Source organism: Anarrhichthys ocellatus, unplaced genomic scaffold, assembly GCF_004355925.1.
Source record: "Anarrhichthys ocellatus isolate YVR2014 unplaced genomic scaffold, GSC_Weel_1.0 scaffold106, whole genome shotgun sequence".
Lineage (NCBI taxonomy): Eukaryota > Metazoa > Chordata > Actinopteri > Perciformes > Anarhichadidae > Anarrhichthys > Anarrhichthys ocellatus.
In genome coordinates this window covers 423,656-443,910 of record NW_022280136.1, presented here as the reverse complement: position 1 = coordinate 443,910, position 20,255 = coordinate 423,656, and the positions used below count along the sequence as shown (strand labels likewise).

Below are 20,255 nucleotides of genomic sequence, written 5' to 3'. Positions count from 1 at the left end.
TAGCTGTGTGTATGTGTGTGTTTGTGTTTCGCAGACACACTATCTTATATGGTAATGCGATCGAGTGCAAGTGAGACAATTTGTAGTCTGATAATAAAAAATAAATTGGAGCGCAAGATCTATTTTTTTTGTGCCGGACAATAAAACCAAACCTGGTTTTCCTTCAGAAAGTCATTGGTTCTTCTACCTATAAGATTTATTATTACAAAAAAGAGTAAACACTTCTATATTTGAAGTAAGGGGACTAGTGTTTTCCTACCTTGATGTACAAAGGGCCAGCACACTTTCTCAAGGGTGTTTTGGTAATTAAGTACCTCTTCTAATTAAGCCTCAACCTGTATTTCAAAGGCCCTTTGGGATCCAGCTACTTTCTCAGATGAATCGGCCTATACGCCGGGAGATATGGAAATACCGCGTTTCAACATCATAAGTCACTTGAGGAGTCGCGTCGGTAACGAGTGATCCATTTTCATTTCAAAGTCCCGGCCTGCTCTCCGGAGCTTCGTGAAAAAAAGATTTAGAAAGAGTGAGATGAATATAGGATTAACTTTACCGACAGTGCTGTAAAATGTTTATGATAAACTTCACATTTCTGTCTGTTAGCATGTGGCAGTCGTGCAGCTCCTATTTTTCTGTCTTTTTTTTCGTGTGTGTACAGCGATAACGTGACTGGAACATTATCATCAGCCCAGAATGTGTGATTCTGTATGTGCACCTTATCTTTCTATACTTCTTCTGAATTAATGGGAACTTACTTTGACCTCCTTTTCACAGGTGGAACTCACTCAAGTACTTGAGTACAATTTTGAGGTACTTGTATTTCATTGGAAGCTGCTTTATACTGTTACTTCACTGCATTTTAAAGGGACATGTAGTACTTTTTACATAAAAATATGTATTGTTATAGGTTCAACTCCCCTATTTCGTTGAAATGTTCTCCACATCAACCAGATAGAACATCAAAATGCACTTTCCCCCGTGGGCTAGGCCGGCACGGCAGTATTGGAGCTGTGAAGCTTGACTTTTTAATTTTTTTTTATCATTTATTTAATCATGTTAAATAAAAAAATAATCCCAGGATCCCAACCAGGGGATCCTGTGATTATTATTATTCAGGTTTTATCGCACCATTTGTCCTTTATGTTTTATTGCACAAATACAAAAAAGCCCTTTAATGCATTATTATTAATATTAAGTATGGGCCATTCTGTTGCCTTATGAGGACTTTTACTTTTGATAAAGTACATTTCCGGTGTGTAGTTTTTTTCTGAAGTCAAATCATGAATCAGGGTTTTATTTTTGTATTATTTATAATGGAGCATTTTTATCGTGTGGCAGCCTCTTGCTACTTTTACTTAAACAAACACACTTCTTCTTCTGCCACTGCTTATTTGACTTCATCTCAACATTTCTAATCCTCTTTATTTTCGGTCTAACAATAACAGGTGCGTGCTTTAGGTGTCATTACGGTAACCTTAAACGCATTTCTTGTGTGCCGCTTGTCACTATTCTAACACTAATCTAACTTTTCTTTTTTTTTCTCCTTTTACACATTTTTCTGTAACCTCCCGTGTTGTTCTATTAACGCTGCTGTGAGGTTTCTTACTTCATCTCAGTCGAACCACGCGTGGAAAACCTCTTTGAAGTTGTTGGCGCAGGTCGAATGCGTCTTGACTCCCCCCCCCAAAAAAAAAAAATACAACGAGAGAATGGCCGTGAGTCGGGCCCGGTTCCACTTCCCCTGCCAGGGTCAGCATTCCGCGACGGGGCCGTTGCCCGGTGGAACTTTTTGTTTCACAGTGTGTGTGTGTGTGTGTGTGTGTGTGTGTGAGTGAGTGAGAACCTCCGTCGAGAGCCGGTATACATACGGGCGACACAGGCCAAAGAAGAGGGACTCTGCAAGCTGCCGTTTGAGGGCCGAGTCTAGACTGCGTGGTGCCTTCATGGTGTACGGAAAGGTGCGGACTCTCATGATGTCAGTGACTTTTTCAACTTGTCCCCGTGACGTACGCGGGGTTTAAATGTTTTTTTGTGGGGATGCTACGAGACGCCATGGGTCACGGATCTTCATACAGTCCGGCATAAGTTAAATTCACGTTTACAAAATATTTTTTACACACACTTAAATAAACTAATAGAAAAATGTATTTAAGCATTTAAACGTCTCTATGCAGATAAACACGAGGCAGTGCATTTAGGTCCGTTAAAGGCCGTTGCGTTCAAGGAAGTTGAGAGAAAACAGACGATGAAGCAGTAGCAGTGTTGAGGTCAGACATCAGGTCAAGTCACTCACTGACACCAAACACACCTTTTAACGAGCGTGCATGTTGCGTCATACACAACATAGGCCTACCAGCCGTCCTGTTGAAACGGAAGACAGAGGGCTGTTTTAAAGATGGCGCATGTTGATTTGCCAAACGTAGTAATGCTATTAATAGAAAAATATGATAAGAGTTTGGGGTGCACATTCATGAAAAATAATATATCCGACGCACTTCAACACGTGACTGTGCGCGTGCAGGCCCAACGCCAGTAGAAGACTCTGCTCTACATGCTGCAGCCCGCGCGCTCACCTGAAGAGGCCACACACACACACACACACACACGTATCACACACATTCACATTCATCATTTATCAGATATGTTTTAAAACTCGGTGACTAAAATCTGACGGAATTGTATGCAATAAAAGTGTTGCCTGATAACTAAAAAAAATTGAATGAAATTAAATAAAATGAACACATCCTGATGATTTGTTTTTATTATCATATATATTTTTTTACAAATATCGATTTCGGACATTTAACGTCCCATACAATATGACAAATACTTTCATCCCCACTGTCACCCTGCCCAATTATGTTTAGCCCATTTTAAATACAAATCAAACACGTGAGGCCTGAACTGATTATTGTATTTTATTTTACGCTATATGCACCGTTCAAAAACTATAGAAAATCGCAAATTTTGTGTTTCATTTTTGGATATTTAATGTTGTAAATATAAAAAGGGAGGTTGGTGTGCTAATTTAAAAGACATGTGATAACTCTGTTATATTTAACTCTGCGTTAGTTAACACCTGTTTCACTTAAAATACGGGTCATAGTAGTGGGTTGAACATTTTAGACGCATATTATAATCTAGAAATGCCTTTTGACAAAATCATTAGGCCACTAAAACTTCTCCTGGTCCAACATTCAGAATAAGTGTATTTATTATTATTCATTTATAAAGTGTATTTGTATTCTAAAGTAAATGTAAAGAGTATAAATTACATGTTATGTTATTGCTGAGGACAACTGAATAAAAAGATCCAAGCAGCTTCTCCCTTCATGAAACTTTGACCGTGTGTGTGTGTGTGTGTGTGTGTGTGTGTGTGTGTGTGTGTGTGTGTGTGTGTGGCTCTCTCTTTAAGTGGCAGCTCAGAGTCCAGAAGCTTTTCATTTGTCTGCTTGTAAAGTGATCAAGTTGAACCAACACAGACCGGAATCGGTGGCAGGTGGAGCGCTCATTGGTTTTTTAATTCATCTTTTTATTGCAGTAGACGTTCGCGGCCGCGCGCACCTCGCTTCGTTTTCCCCGTAAAAGGTCGAGAAAAAAAAACACCTACTTTGGTCGTTTATCCGCGACTCGGACCCCTCGATCTGAATTGATCTGAATAGTTTGGTGTGTGTGGAGGATAAATATCGAGTCCAGCCAGGAGTCGAGCACGTGCTCTGTCTGTTATCTTGACCAAATAATAAACAGAGGTTCATGATGACAATAAACAGAACAGAGACGGTTTGTAACAGGTCTGCTGAAAATACAAAGGTGTTGCACGTCTATAAAGTACGGCTGCTCACGTGACATACCACTCCCGTGACATAGTATAGCTCTGTCCAGTAATTATAATGACATCAGTTGCTGCTCGAAGACATTTTAAATAAAAGACATTTATACATGTATTCAGATTTTGTTTAGTTTTTTGGAGTTCACATTTTACAAACTGACCCCATGGGTCCGCGTGCACGCCTCCCTTATAATTATGAATATAAAGTTAACAAAACGGTGTTCCCTTCCTGTAGATATTACACACACACACACACTCCTAAACTATTTGGGTTTATCAGAACCCCCTCTCTCCCGCCCTTCCAGCCCCGGAGCTGCCCCCTATACACTTTTATTTATTTATTTGCCGGTGAGAGCTACTAATCTCCCCGCGTCCACGGTTTACCCTGAGCCCGTATTTAATTCCTCTAAACCCCCAGCTGCCGCCCTGGTTACTCGCTGAACACGACAGACTGCGAACCGCTCCAGTTATTAATAATTCACCAGGCCCCCCTCGTCGCTCCGCTTCCTCCGGCCGCGGCCGCAGGAACACCCCCCCACCCCCACCCGCACGCCCTCGCTGGAGCGCGCGTGCCGTGTTATCTTTTTTTTCACTTCTTCTATTCGTTTGTTTTTCTTAAAAAAAATTCCCCCGCTCGGTGACTCTCACAAACACACGCAGGGGGAGGGGGGGGGGGGGGCACGTGCGTTTCACCTCCTTGTCGTCGCGGCTTTTTTTTTTTTTTTTTCGCCTACAGGCGGTAGCTCTTTCGGCACTGCCTGCACCGAAGTCCCGCTAACAGCCTCGTCAGCTCGCGGTGCTCGTATAGTCGCGTACGCCGCTTCGCTCCGCAACTTTCTCTGCCCGCGGAACGCTGAAGGAACAGGTGGGAGGCGGAGGAACCCCCGCGCGCCCCGAAGGGAGGGACGTCTTTTCGCGTACCAGCCGGAGTCCGGAGCATGCACGAAGTGGTGGTGGAGGAGCTGGTGTGGGGGGGATAAACAGCGCGCAGCGGCGATCGTCCCACCTTCTGCATGAGCAACAGCTGATTTGGGTGAGCGCGTAGAAGCGAAGAGAGAGCGAGCGTACTTACTGTCGGTGCACAGCCAAGACTCCCCCTGCTCGGTTGCTTCGGGGGATGAGGGGGGGTGGGGGGGGGGGGGGGATCGGACGGTGACTGTGTTGGTGGCGCAGCAGTAGTAGTGCGGGCGACTCGGGTGGACGTTACAGTACCGGGACGGAGACGGTTTTTCATGGGAATATCACGAGGTGGAACCGAACGTAAGCACCTTGCGTGAAGAAAGTCGGTGGGAGCGGACGACTTGGATTATTACGCGGCTCTGTCCTCCTTCGGCCGGACTGAGAGGAGTTGACTACAAAGTAGCCTACCAGAACACCAAAAAAAAAAAACGGGCACCAGGCCATGTTGTAGGGCTTCTTTTGCTTCCGGTAGCAGGCCCAGCTGGACAAGAAACCGAGCAACTCTCTCTCTCTCTCTCTCTCTCTCTCTCTCTCCCACACACTTTTTTTTTTTTTTTTTTGGAAGCCGAACTTTTCGAGAGTGGAAAAAATGGGTCTTTGAGAGGTGCTTGGCACGTTTCCCTCCACACCACAATGGTACGTGCTGTGTAAACCAAATCATTTTGCTCATTTGTGCAGTCAGCTTTTCAGATTCATTTAGCTCGTCGTAGACTTAATGATACGCAGACTCTTTTTAAAAAGTTTAGTGGGCTGAGTTATCCACTTCTAATTCTAGTGTGTGTGTGTACTTGTGTAGCTAATGCGTAACAGTCACCTAAAGAATGTGCCAAGTCCTTCCACCTACCTGGATATGTTTCCTGTCACAGTTATTGTGGTTATTTGTTTTAATTTGTCTTGTTGCACGTATGTCTTTCTTTTTAATGATGTTGCTGATAGGAAAACATAATGCAACTTATTTTTTAATGTAGTTGCACAACACTTTGCCAAAAAACGGTGTGTTTCTGGCCAAATCAGTGTGCAGCCCTCTCAGTCCGCCGCGATGTCCACCCACCCTCCCACCGCCTTCTGCCGCTTTATCCGCGTGGAGGACGTGGGTCCCCCTCCCTGCGGTGGTCCGTGATGCGGGGCCTGCCTTGTGGACTATTTATAGCCGCATATATGATACGCGTTATCGCATGTCACGCTGTTTTAGCACCTAGAGGCGCCATAAGGTTTGTTGTTAAATATAATACAACAAACGGTTATACGTGGTGACATGCACGCTGAGAGCCCCCTCGAGCTCAAATCCGAACCTAAAAGGCAAAGTTTAGCAGAGTTTGGAAACTTGGCCATTGAGAGGATGGAACTTATTTTCGGCGCCAACATCCAATAATGCGCTCGTTTGATTTGTGCGTAATTACTCACTGCGGTTTAAACCAATTCCTTCATTAGGGAGGGGATTCATTTGTACAAATCCCGGGACATCACAAAGCAAAAGTCTGCGACGATTGATCTGCTCCCGACCAGCTTTCTTTCGTCCATCAGCATTTTAGATTTTGTTTGTGGTTTCCTTAAAAAAAAAAGTATCATTATTTATTCTCTTATCCCCATTTGCCCCGAAGAGCACATGTGTTTAAATTGGCAACCGCATTCCCTGAGGTTGTGAAAACCGCGCATTTGAGTGCAGCTCTTGTAGGTTTTCAAAATGTAGCAACAAGAAGTCTGTTTTATGCAGAATTATGAGATGTAGCTCGCACATCCTTGACCCTTGAAATATAACTATTTTCCTTTTTTTTTGGCAAGATATGAGTCAAGTCAGGCAATAGTTAGGGGAACCTCCCACATACAACCTTGGAGCTGCAGAGATACCAGGAATGGGGGGGGGGGGGGGGGGTTATTTGCACATGAATATATAACATTATTAGTATGAATAATTATTTGTTTACGAGCATCCTCGCTGACATGGCGGCTGCCCAAGAAGCTCATCAGTAAAAAAAAGAAAAAAAGATACAGAATTCAGGACAGGCCTCACATGGGATTATCTCGACTTGTTATTCTCCCACTTATAGCACCAACTCACCTCGTTTTTTATCTTTACACTATATTATGAAATTGTGCCAAATATCTCAGCTGCATGTTGGTTTAGTCAGAATGCACTGGAGGCATCCGTCAATCAGCGTCAGGGTCCTCTGACACGCTAATAAACTCACTTCTCTGTATGGGACGAGCTGTGACTGTGGAACAGCGGGTTATCGGTTCTTAATAAGGAAAGGAAGAGTGACCCCCACCGTTATGAAAATTAAACACGACACACGTTTGGTCCCAAATCATAGTTTACGTGTTCATCAGACCTTCATGATGAGGAATATCAGTCATGTTTTTAATGGTCACGCTCAGCACATGTGTGATGCACAGTATGTAGGAGCATGAGAAACAGACACAGTAATCATGGAGGGCTGTGTAAATAGCTGGGGTAATTGTATCCCGCACTGTGTGTGTGTGCGTGTGTGCGTGTGTGCGTGTGTGTGCGCGGCCCACCACATGATGATCCAGTCTTGCGTGATCTCCCTCTTGGCCGTCGTTGCCAGCGTGATGTCAGCCCTCGTCCTACACGGAGTATTCCGCTTTCTACGTCGGCCCTGGCCTTGACAGTTCTCTGGAGAGAAAGAAAAACAAATAAAGGCTTCATCAGGCCGCGATCGCTCATGTGGCCTGTATGCTTTTTTTTTTTGCCGTATTGTTTAAAGATGTGAAAACTCTGATGTACGCTCAAACGGCGTAAACATTAGGGCGGTGAGCTCAGATGATGGGGTTTGTCAGGTTTGATTGGTTTTTAAGCCGTTGAAGCTCTCGCAGCACGTGAGGCGTTCTTGGATGTGACTTTCGCGTTGCACTAAATTAATCGGAACAAAAAGAAAGAGAGGAAAAGAAAAGTGTCGCTTTTGACAATCGAAGGGTCGCGGGCTTAAATTGGTTCCATATTTCTTTTTAAAAGTCACGAAAACTGGTAGAGGCTTAAAAAAACAGACTTAAAGGGGCACTCCGGGGATTTAGTGTTGCGCTTGCGTAAAGTCGAGGGACTTACGAGAGAAGGATTCAAACAGTAACGGTCCAAATCGAAGCAGCGGAGGTTGAGATATCCTGACTTTTTTGTCGCTCTGACAAGTCAAGCTTCAGAAACGCTGCATCCTACAGTTCCCATAATGCAACTCAGTAGCATAAGTCATTAAATCTTTCCTTCTTGTTGAGTGCCCTCATCTTTCAAACTCCACAGCCCAAGTTTGTAACACAGGCTTTCTGTCAAATATTTGGTCTCAATTCGAGATGACGTCACCGTGACATCATCAGGGTCATTATAGAGTGCTGCAGGGATGTAGGGCCATGATAATAAGCTCAGTGGCAAACAAACCGTGATGATACTTACTCATCTTGTTCAACAAGACGATCTTCACAAATTATCAACACTTTTGTGATTTTTGAATGCGCGAATACAATCGGCAGAAGTAAAAAGCTAACACGATGCTATAATCGAGCTACACCACCGTCACATGACTTCACGTCACTAACACGAAGCTACATGCAGACTAGTTGGCGTTATGACATTTTGTAGTGTCATTTAAGACACTTGTTGGCAACCACCTTTTTTGTAAGACACGTAAAAGCTTAAAAATTGGGGGGGTCTTCACTGACGTATTTTATATTGCTGGACAAAACATTTGTGAGACCCTTTATGTGAGCCAATGTCTGTCCATTCTGGGCTACTGTAGGAAAAATGGCGCTGTAAAATGGCGGCATCTGTGAAGAGCACCCGCTCCCTTTACGGATATGAAGCTCACGCAAACACAATGATTGTTATTTTCAGGTGATCATACACTAATTAAAACATAGTTTATTGTTACTATATTCCATTTCTGCCGATATATCCCCCCCCCTCCTAAATGCTACACACGGCTCCTTTAATTATTTACAAGGTACAGGCTAACAAAAACATAAAATTTATAGGAAGCTTAACTCTCCTCCTTTTGTTATTTATTTCCAATATTCCATTCAGCCCTCTTCAGGGTCACCTTGAAACATCTGTAAAATATAGTATTACAATTTAAAGAACTCTGTCTCACGGGAACGGAAAGTGATTCCTCTTCAGATGGAGCATTTACTCTTGAGAAGACGAATGGTCATTTGAAGATCGAAAGTACGGCGATGAACTTGTTTGTGGAGAGAGCAGTTTGTGCCGGATGAGTATTGAAAATGTAGAAAAGTGAAAAAAAGAAATACACTATGAGTGAGTCATCTCACCTGTTCCCAATGCAGCTTTAGAGTTCTCCTAAAAAACACAAGCGACTATGTGATTTCAGACCCCGGATCAGATTAGTTTGCTTTGAAAAACGACGCCAACAGATTTCTTGACCTCGTTCTAACGACAACACTCACACTTTTTTGAGATTTTCTTTTCTTTTTTTCTTTTTGGGTTGCAGCGTCTCATCAAGCTGACGCCGATCACATTACAGCCCCTAACTCTTCCATCTCATTTCTAACCCGGCCCTCAATTACTTTATCAAGGCTTAACCCTCACATTAATTGGTTTCACAAGACACCCCAGACTGCACACCAGCTGTGTAACCGAGTAATTTGAATCTACTTAATTTGGGAAGGTGTTGGTATCTTCTGCCTTCTGAGTTTAATTTGGGGAAAAAACACAACAACAATACATGTATTTTCTCCCTTCGCTCTCGTCTTTAGGGCCTTAATGAGGAATTAGAGCCAATAGCATTATTCATTAAAGAGAGCTTGCCAGCTATTTATCACTGTAACAATATTAGCATATTTGTTTAAATTTTCAACACTTTTTTTTTTTTTTTTTAGCATTCGTAACCAGGTTTAGCATTTTTAATAATCTGGCATCGAATGCATCATACCAAATTGAATGCTGAAAAAGAACCAGTGGCAAGCCCCAGAAACATACTAAAAATGCTTTATAACCCCCCCCCCACACACACACACACACACACACTCCTCTAATTACCTCCTCCCCTGCTCCCCCTGTCTCATTCCTCACCTCCTGAGATGCAGGTGTAAAATATCACATTTTTCCAGCATTTCTCCCTGAGGTGGCGCTGGCTCGGACTCACACAACGTAAAATTTCCCTCTTTCATATTCCCCCTCCCCCTCTGCACATTTCTTTTCCCCTACAAACAAGTTCTCCCTCCTCCCGTCCCTCCCTCTCTTTGATGTGCTTGCCACATCTGCACAGGTTTGTTAGCTTGTTACCAGGTGAAGAATGAGGATACAATTAGGGCTGAGTGAAGTGGGGACTGGGTAGGATGTCAGTTGTGTTCTGCAGAAGAAGAAAAAGAAGTCTCTGATGCTCCGGAAAAACTGTTGATGGTTAGTGGGATGATCGGTGATTGTGAGGATACCTGTCTCCCGTGGATCATCATGTATCCAGAAGCATGGAAACAGGGGTGTTTGTTTTTTTTGTGCTGGTGTGTGTCTGTGTGTGATCAAAAGAATGAGAGAGACAGGGTGAAGGTGGGGCCGTATGTATATGGGCTCTAATAGATCCAATGCCAGGACAGACAGCCAAATTTAGATCCGACTTATTGTGCATTACAGAGAGAGATGCAGCTGAGGTCACGTAGATAATTAGTGGATTCCGAGCTAGTCACGGTTAAACGTTATGTAATAGTGATACTCTTTACCCGGAGAGGTTGGAAGAAGATATATACGTTTCTAAAATGTTATGTTTCTACCAGGCGGCAAGCCGATGCGGAAGTGTCTTAAATCTGTATTCTCTCTACTGGCCATCAGGGGGCGACTCCTCTGGTTGCAAAAAGAAGTCAGATTGTATAGAAGTCTATGAGAAAATTACTTTACTTCTCACTTGATTTATTACCTCAGTAAATCAATCTCTAGTTTCAAGTCTTCTTCAATACAGCATGATGTTCATTTCGTAAATTATGTTCCATTTAGAGTCAAATAGACCATAAAGCGGAGTATGCTTTAGGGCGGGCTTACTGTGATTGACAGGTCACTGCCGCTACCAGAGCCGTACCCGGCGTCCTCCTCCGCATTCCAACTATAGTAACTTCCGTTCATCGGTTGCGGAAAAAAACCAACATGGCGACGTCCGTATTCCAAAGAGGCGAACTCCAGGCTTTATAACGACAGTCCACAAACCAACGGGGGTCTATGGTTTCTACTTAAAAACCTGTGGAGCTAACATTAGCAGAGTACATTCACACCTCATTAACTATCATCAGCATTTCTATGCTAAGCTTGCTACTAAAGGTATACTGAAGGTATACACATGCTGCTTTTGTTTTGTAATTTTTGCCTTCTAGTTTATGGTTTACCATTCATCAATTCTTTGTGAGTTCAAGTTAGATGGATTTACCTTGAGTTCACAAGTAGGAACTCTGATTTGGGTGACTGTGGACTGTGACAGTGAGGTTGCCAGGTTTGGGACCTTTACATTACATCATGTACAGGTTTAAACAAATGGCGTCAAAGGTGTTGTTTTTTTAGAAACATTTAGATAGAGCCAGGCTAGCTCTTTCCCTCTGCTTCTAGTCTTTAGGTGACGCTAGCTAAACAACTCCTGACTCTCGGTCCGTACTCGTACTTTCTGTACTACGCCTCATTTGTGACTTTAGGACTCCGTATGTCAGTCTGAGATTTAACCAGATAGTATTATCAATGCAAACATTACAGTTCAAACCAAAACCTCGTTATCTAGAAACATTTTACATCTTTAAACGTGAACTATATTTTTTGGCCACTTGGAAGCAGCGAAAAACAAGCTGTAAACACAACATTGACATATTATCACCTTTTAAGTTGATGTGGTTAACTTGTCAGCAGACAGTTTCTCATTTACACATCCAGCAGTTAAGGAGCAACATTAGCATTCATTTGGAGCGTTGATTGGTGAAATGAATTGCCCAAATTCGCTTTTGTACTTTCGGCGGACCGAATTGAAAGCAGACACTTCTCGTCTTGACTCCATCCACGAGTGTCTTGAATATCTGTCTGTTTTTGACAGGTCATATTGCTGCTTTCTTGCTAGTAGCTTAGCTCGCTAACTGGCTAATGGCTGCTTGCTGGCTGGTATCCAATACCAAGATCAGCCATTGTCACTGATACGTGATCCAGCCATTTGAGTTAGTATCGGACCGGTATCGGTGCATCTCTAGTTCAATGTGGTCACGATGCGTCCCTGACCACCTCCGGAGATGGTTTGGCCGATCGGATCACAATCCGTCCTCAATGAGTTTTGGGTACTTTCATGATGTCAACCACTATGCGATTGTGTTGCTTATAGCTGTATTTTTGTAATTTAATTGACGTCTATTGTTTCCAGAATACCTTAAACACCTTTAAACATGAAACCTGAGGTTAATCCCCCCCCCCCCCCCCCCCCCCCCCCCCCCCCCCCCCCCCCCCCCACACCTCAGTGTCGGGAACACTTTGGCCCAATTCCAATCGGCCCCTACGCCGTTTCCCTACCTACTCCCACTCCATTTGCGGGATATGGGTCCGCCATATTAAGGGCCATCCCAAACCAATTAGCAGGGATAGGAAGTGGGTTATAAAACCCTCCAATAGGGGGTCTACTTTGCTGCTGAGTTAACCAGCTGCTCTTACTGACCACATGCAAATTTAATATTGTCACACAGACATTAACAACTTAAAAGCTAGTTTGTATTTAGGATCAATTATACCCTTCTGTAGTCTAGAAAACAGTAGATGTGTTTATTTGATTGTTGAGTGTTGTATATTTATATTTTATATACAACATATATTTGTGATTTCTTTTTTTACCCCTACCCCTATAGCCCCATCATTTTTATTTTCAGCTGTGTAATACTGACTTAACAGAACAATACTTTAGTGCAATAATTCAAATGTGCATTACACTGGTATACTCTAGTATTAACATTTATTTATACTGTATATTTAAACTAATATTCTTTTTTATTTATACTATTTTTGCATTTTTACACACTTAATCATAGCTCCCATTTTCTTTTATTTCCACTGCTGTTTTTATATTGTAGAATACATACTTCACATATTTCTTATTTATAGTTTTCCTCAGGTGCTGTTGTTAAATTAAAGTATAATGTACTTATTTTTACATACTTATTCCTTGTTTATTTCCTAGATTTCTCTCATTTATATATTTCTTTTTTAGAATGGAAGTAACTTAACCCAATTTACCTGGGGGAATCAATACAGGATTTCTCAATTCTAATATTATTTTATAGAGAGAGAGAAGTGTAGTTTGCTGCTACACTATAAAAAATGTGCTTCATTCGGCCGTGAGTGTGACCACAAACAGAGGTTCACTCCGTCACAGAGTTGGAGGGTGTTTGGGGCTGGATTGGAACCGCAGTGCCAAGGCCAATTTCCCCCAAAAATGATTGAACGAATCTCTCCAATACATCACATATAACATAATAGAGAGCCTCGAACTCTGACATTTACCAAGTAAAAAAAACGTAATGTCCTCTTCTGTTCTTTGGCTTGGGTTCCTAAATGTCCTCATCCTCCTCTCCACTGTGTTTGCAGTAGTAGGGACACTGTCTGCGCTCCCCGCTGATAAAATCTGACAACCATTCCAGTGTTGTATTACACTCCGTGTCAGCCACCAAAAGAGTCAACATCCCAGACATCAAATGATCTGCGCTTATTCTAGCTCGAGGCCGGTCATATGGATTTGGCATATGCTCCATATATATATATATGTATACATATATATATATATAGAAAAACATACATATATAATTGATACCATGCTCCATAAAAACTGAAGGAAAAGGGGGCCAGTGCTGCAGGGAGCGACATCAAACAATCAGTCTCAAACAAACAATAGAAGGATATGGACAGAGATACGCTTCATTCATTAACATACCCTTTTTTATCTTTTGGTTTATTATTGTTGTCTAGCCGCTTTCAGGCTGATCTTCATCGTCTGCGCGGCACAAATCTCTTTTTTTTGTACTTTAAATGACTCAAACTTGTCAGACAGAGGCAACTACAACGACCAAGCGCGCCGTGTTCCGTGCTACTCTGTGATTACTCTGTAAAATACATCCTTCAGCTGCACTGGGCAGTTTAAGAGCTTAGCAGAAAGCCCCGGGAGCTTGACAAGGCCACCATTTAGTGGGACAAATGGTTTCGAAAATGGTTTCCCTCCAGTGTTCCCCCAACATATTAATGGTGACAAGCCAGAGGTTGGATGGCGAAGGCCGAGGAGTGTTTTTCTCAGTCACTTGGACGACTTGAATTCTAACTTTCTTTCTTGTCTTTTTTTTTCAACCGAGTGAACGCTCCTCGTGGCCCTCGCTAAACAAAACAAACGATGTTAATCAATCTACATCAGAGATGGAGTGAAGTCACACACACAGGTGCCCTTCCTGTGTCACAGCGGGGAAAAAAAGGGGAAAAGACTCGAGCTGTAACCTCTCATTCCGAAGGATATGAATAGCCCGCGTCTGCAGACCGCAGCTCGGCCGGCCCCGAGTCTGGGATTTATTACAGCGGCGTGTGTTTGTGCATGTGTCTGCGCATGCATATTCTCCGAGTGCAATCCCGTGTCGCCGTGTGCATGTGCAAATGCTTAAGTCACCTAACGTCTGTTTGAATTCCCACCAAGAGATTGTTTACCTCACATGCCAGTTTAAATAACATAACTGTACATTTCGTCTGCTGGCCATGAGCGATGTTTGTTCCTGTTTTGGGTCCATGATTGTTTCTGCTTTTAAGGTATGTCGAGAGACGGGGAACGTAAAGTTCTGGAAAATGGGATTATTTTGTCTCTTCTATCCAGAAACTAAACTTTAAGCTCCCGGTCTTCAACTGCCTTTCCCCTCAAATCCCGAAACCAGAGTTATTTTCATCAATTTACAGTAATTTTTAGCCCTCGTCTAACAGGTTTAGTCGATATCCAAAAAACAGGTATTCAAATTTAGCCCGGCGAGAACCAATTTGTACCAGCTTGGACCAAAAAGTAGTAACCACGGGCCAGCCAACCAGCTTCCCATCCCCGATCCAGATCCTCAGTCTGTGGTTCCCTCCCTGTCCGTGTTGTCTGGCCCGGCTTGCCTCTAATTGACAGCAGAACCGCGATGGATTCAGAGCCCGAGTCTCTGCTGGCGCGTCCCGCAGCATACAAATGAACCGCGCTGAATGGAAACAAACGCTTCGAATAAACACTTCAGCTGCATCGATCTCTGAATTCAGCACAGCAACTTCGCAGCGCCGGCCAAGGGCCTTGTGTATTGTGCGCACATGCGGGCAGACGTATGGCCTCTGTATGCGCGAGTCTGTGCCGAGCAGGCGCGCGCGCGTGTGTGTGTGTGTGTGTGTGAATGATTTGTGCTGAATCAGTGCGCGCTGACAGAAAAGTGACCATGCAGGTGAAATAGTAGGGGCAGGAAATGCCATTGTGTCAGAGTATTGTGTGCGGGTGTGGCGGCTGAACGCTCTGCTCCCCATTCAAGGGCCGGGGCCTCGGGCCTGCACAGCACATGGCTGCACACACCGTCAACTCTGTGTGTGTATGTGTGTGTGTGTAGAATGTAAAGGTGAAAGTTTTTCAAGTACACATCTGGTGGTTGGTTGGACTTGAGGGTGATTTATAAATAGGTTGATATGTAAGAAGCAGCCGGATGAGGAGGATTCTCACATCCATAATTAGCGTTTACAGCTTTGCAGCCAGGTTTTCTGTTTTTTAATTAATTTCCCTGAACATAAAGACAGCATCGATGTTTGAATAAATGACTGTTGTGTTACATTTCAGGCAACCGAAACCTTTCTGTTGAACGAAGAACCCTCCAGAGGTCCTGGGATGCCTGAATGCTTTGTAGTATCAGATTCATACAGGGTATGCATTTATTATTATTATTATTATTTTTGTTGTTAATTTTACTATTATTATCATTATATATTATTACATTTTTTATTTAGTTATGGTTTTATTATTATTATATTATTATTATATTTTTGATGTGTTATATTTGTATTATAATTATTTTGTGATATTTCATTTGATTTAAATTGTTTTTATTATTATTATTAGTGCTAGTATTATTAGAATTATTCTTAGTATTATTATTAGCATTAGTATTATGATTAGTGTTACGAGCATTAGTATTAGTATTCTCTTCATTCTTTCATGTGTTGTATTAAATGTGTTATTTGAGTCATTACTCATTACTATGACTGACAGTCTGTTTTCATGCTCTCGGTAATTGCACCACAATCATAATGTCATTCACAGCTCCCTCTACTCAGCTGCAAACCATTACAATCATTATTTCCACACGCACATTTAAGAAGAAGAAGAAGAAAAAAAAGAGTGTGTGTGTATGTGTGGAGGGGGGGGCGCTCATGGGAGCGAAAATGATGACGATAATGTGCAGCATGCCTCGTTGTACGAAAGCAAAAGAAAGTTAAAGAAAGTGAGCAGCTTTTCTGGGAAGAGAAGAAAAATCCTCCCAGCTCACGCGGTGGATTTATAACAATCCACATAGTGATATAGAATGGTAATAAAAACAAAGGAGTGGGGACGGGGAGGGTGAGGGGAGTGGGGGGGGGGGGGGGGGATATGACTGAAAATGCGATTGTTAATGAGGTGGGAGCCGGTTTTCTAGGCTACAGTCTTTGTCTCCCAGAGTTAAGACTCACGCCAAGTCTCACACAGAATCTGGGTTGCTACAGTGTATCGTGTGTCTCGGGGTGCAGAAATTAACCATTATGGCTGTAATTGAGTAGCGCGGCTGGTAGAGGAGCGTTCTTGGAGGGGTGGGGGGGGCTTGAAGCTGTATAGGATTCCAAGGGGGCAGTGGGTTCAAGAACATCCGCAGGAGGGTGTCCACCTCCAGCTTCTCACCGGGAGGTCCTCTGTTGTGAAGTGCATCACGGGCCCTTTCTTCCTCTCTTTATGTCTCTGTGCGTGTGCTCTTGGCTTACATGTCAGGGTCCCTGAGGTTGCAATTGAACTTGCAGGATGTGAGTTTGACGCCCTGTTTTGGAGGTTGTGTGCTCCTAAAGAGTGAGACGTCGCAGTGGCTTTGTTTTTCATGATTGTGACCCCTAAAAATGAGGAGATGTCCACTTGCTTGTGGCTGTAGTGCGGATGTGAGATACGAGCAGATCTCTTTGTCAGACTGTTTCATTTGAAGGATTTTAAGAAGGCAGTAAGTATCCAAGATGTCCATCTAATCCAGTCGTTTCTGTCTTTGATTATGTCCTTAAAACCTCCGCGACAAAAAACCTGCATGTTCGGTGAGCTCGTCGACGTTTCCAATAGATCAACTTGTGTCTAGAAACAAAGGCAGGTTACTGCTCCAGAATGAAGAAAGTACAGGTGGGATGTTAGAAAATTCATGAAATGGAAAGAAAACAAAGAATCCCGCACACTGTCCGGTATCACTGACTGAATGTATTGGTGACGTTTTGGTCCTCAGACAAAGTTCAGACAGACTAACAGCCCCATGCATATTCAAACCGTCGGCTCTTGCCCGGGAAAATCAAAACGGATGCCAGCAACACTTTTTGGTACGCATACAAATTAAGGTCAAAGAGCTCTTCTGATTTAAAAACATGCGATACGGAGCTCTTCCATTTGCAAACATACGTGGTAAATTCACCGATGTTAAAGAAAGTAGGACCACCTCACATAATGTGGCCCTCAAGGGACATGAGAAATGAACATTTATTTTATCTCCGCCATGCGTACGAATGTAGGGAGATCATGCGTCCGGTCCTGTGTGTGTGTGTGAGAGTGTCCGTCTGTCCACGGCTTATCTGGCATACTACTGGACCCATCAGCCTAATATATTTTGTGCTCATTCATGACTGTGTGTTCAAGAACCTCTCGTGCTTGCTGCACTTTTTGAAAAAAACGATTCACTATTATATACCGTCATTGACTCCTCACTGCTATTAACTGGCCGGTAAATTCAACAAGTTCTTCAGTAGCAAAAAGAGATTTACAGCAATCGGCTAGGCTGGAAACAAGCCTTTCCTTATCTGTTGCAGGCCACATCTTGGGCCCTTGTCATGGCTCAAAAACTGCAATACCTATAAAAGTTTGCTTTTATTTTGAACCAGAGCATCTGCAGAATAATTCCATACCCAATATGCTAGAATCCACTTAAGGCCCAATAAGAGATGAACAAATCCCTCTTTTTGTTACCTATGAGTGAGCGGGGAGCTCTGGGCACCACTAACACAGAGGGAAGCGTAATGGTGCGGGTCCACGAGACCCTTCTTTTTCATTCTGGTAGCACCGCAGCAAGTTTCGAGAGACCGTCCGTCCCGTTGGCCGCTCGATATTTACATAAACTAGCCCCGACTCTGGGCTACAAATCAGAGGCTTCGAGCACGACTTGCCGCCTCTGGAAACTCATGAAAAACGTTTTGACTAACTGCTATAGATCTCAAATGAAGACAGATTCAGCAACTGCTTTGCTTTTCCTGCTCGTCTCAGATGTTTTCAGAAACACATTTCGGTGAACTGCTTTAATAATATTCGAGAAAGTTCCCAAACGAGGCCGGCATGTTGGTCCGGTTTGAAATCGGAGCACGACGGCCCACGAGTGAAAGAGTTCGTCCAATCGGGTGCAGTCAGTAAGTGTTTGCGCAGTTGCAGAAGGTGTGTTCTTCTTTGTATTCGTACACCGCTACTATGCTTCCATTACTTAAGTAAAGCCAGAGAAATTGTTCCATTGCGTACTGGTTTCCTGTTTCAGAGACCACCTGTCAATCATCTATCGATCGGCACGCCCATTTAAGCGTCCCCTCACCGCCAAAATACGCTGCGGACACCAACCACACTGCTGTTCATTCGTACATACCACCCACATTGAGCAATACAAAGCCCCTCTGATGTACACCCCCCCCCCCCCCCAAGTTGGGAACCACTTCTTTAAGCAGAGCCCTGCATGTAAACCGTGGGCCACCAGAGCTGACATCTGCTCAGCCAAAACAGAACAACCCCCCCTTAGACAGACAGCCATCACACTGCGCTTTTGCGTGCGATAATTTCAGGCAAATGTGCGGTTAGCGTCACCCTTGAACAACCTGTTCCGCAACACCCAGAGCTCGCCCCGAAGTTGTCAACACATTAATATAAAGGACACATCAATCCCTTCTGATCGGTTATTTATTAGCAAGGCCCTCGACTTTTTTTTTTTTTTAAACGTGAGACAGCTCCGAGCTGATGGGTGAAAGTCATTTTTACAGCGCGGTGCCACTCCGCAGCAGTGGTAAAATATGTAGATATGCGAAAGCGTGTGAAAAACCAAAAAAAAAAAAAGCAGACCCACCAACCATAGCATATGGCCCTACCATGTGTTACTTAATGAGAGATTTACTCACACAGACCACTAAAAAATGTGCGGCTCATTTAAAAAAAAAAAAAAGGGGTTGTGTTGGAAAGAAAGCAGCTCCAAAAAAGGGGGGGGGGGGGGGGGGGGGGGGGGGGGGGGGGGGGGTTGATCCTCGTCTAACCAAGCGCCGTGACCTTTTGCTCTCGTGGTGCTTTTTTTTTTTTTCATGACTCCGTGGCAAAATAGAGAGGAGATCAAAGACTTTGGAGGTAGGCAATACACCTGCCTGAAGATAAACCAAACAGGTGTGTGTGTGTGTGTGTGTGTGTGTGTGCGTGCGTGTGTGTCAAAGGGTGTGTCCGTTTCATACTAGTCGTGTATCACTTTCACACTGAGGACTGCTGGTATTCGAACTTCGTGCGGCTGCGAGGCCAGGAGGTTGTACAGTTTTGTGCACATGCACATACTCTCTCTTTCTCTCTCGCGACCGCACACGTTTCTCCAACCGTCCCTGGCTCGCCACTATCGCGGCCGCGCGCAGTAATTTGGCCACACGGATCCCTTTTGTTGGAGGCTTGTGGTGGACGTGTGCAAGCAGCTATAGGCCTTGTAAACCCCCCCACACATAAAACAAATCTCAGCTCCGCGTATTAACAATGACCTCACCCCCACTGTAGACTCCCCCACTGTAGACCACACCACTCAGGTCCCAGTAAGAAACCTCTCCTTTCCTCGCGCCCCAATTTTGAGCACAATTTTCGTATTCTGATGCTGCGCAGTTTTCTACCGCAGAGTGATGCATGCAGCGGGCTTTGGGTGACTCGCTTCACTGGCCTCAAAAATCCGCAGCTGCGGGTTCCAGACCGGTTCAGACATGGTTCGGTAAATACTTGTTAGGAGTTAATGCGTCGAGTCGAACGCCTGCAAGTGACTTCTAGGTGTTTAATCCAGTGCACACTTTAGCTTTGTAATGCACAAGACTTACGAGTTAAAAATCCTCTGGAACTGAAATTTTTTTTTCATGCAGCTTAGATATAGTCACGTGACAGCTGCTTATATCCTGATATCTATATATATAATCTATATATATATATATATATATATATCTCTCTCTCGCCCCTCAGCTGTTTCGCTACTCTGCTCTTAT

The 20,255-nt window shown here is 43.6% G+C and overlaps 1 protein-coding gene across 3 annotated transcripts in view; it reads left to right on the top strand.

Moving 5' to 3' along the window:
- Positions 1-4,518: 4,518 nt before the first annotated feature.
- LOC116399228 (nuclear factor 1 X-type) overlaps positions 4,519-20,255 on the top strand; it is a 112,595-nt gene continuing 96,858 nt past the window's right edge. Inside the window, exons 1-2 of one of the 3 annotated variants that reach the window (XM_031876208.1) lie at positions 4,519-5,425; positions 15,574-15,657. In XM_031876208.1, coding sequence (XP_031732068.1) covers positions 5,423-5,425; positions 15,574-15,657 — 87 coding nt within the window. In that variant the 5' untranslated portion in view covers positions 4,519-5,422. The remainder of the gene's footprint in view (positions 5,426-15,573; positions 15,658-20,255) is intronic. The other 2 variants (XM_031876209.1, XM_031876214.1) reach the window with 2 other exon arrangements.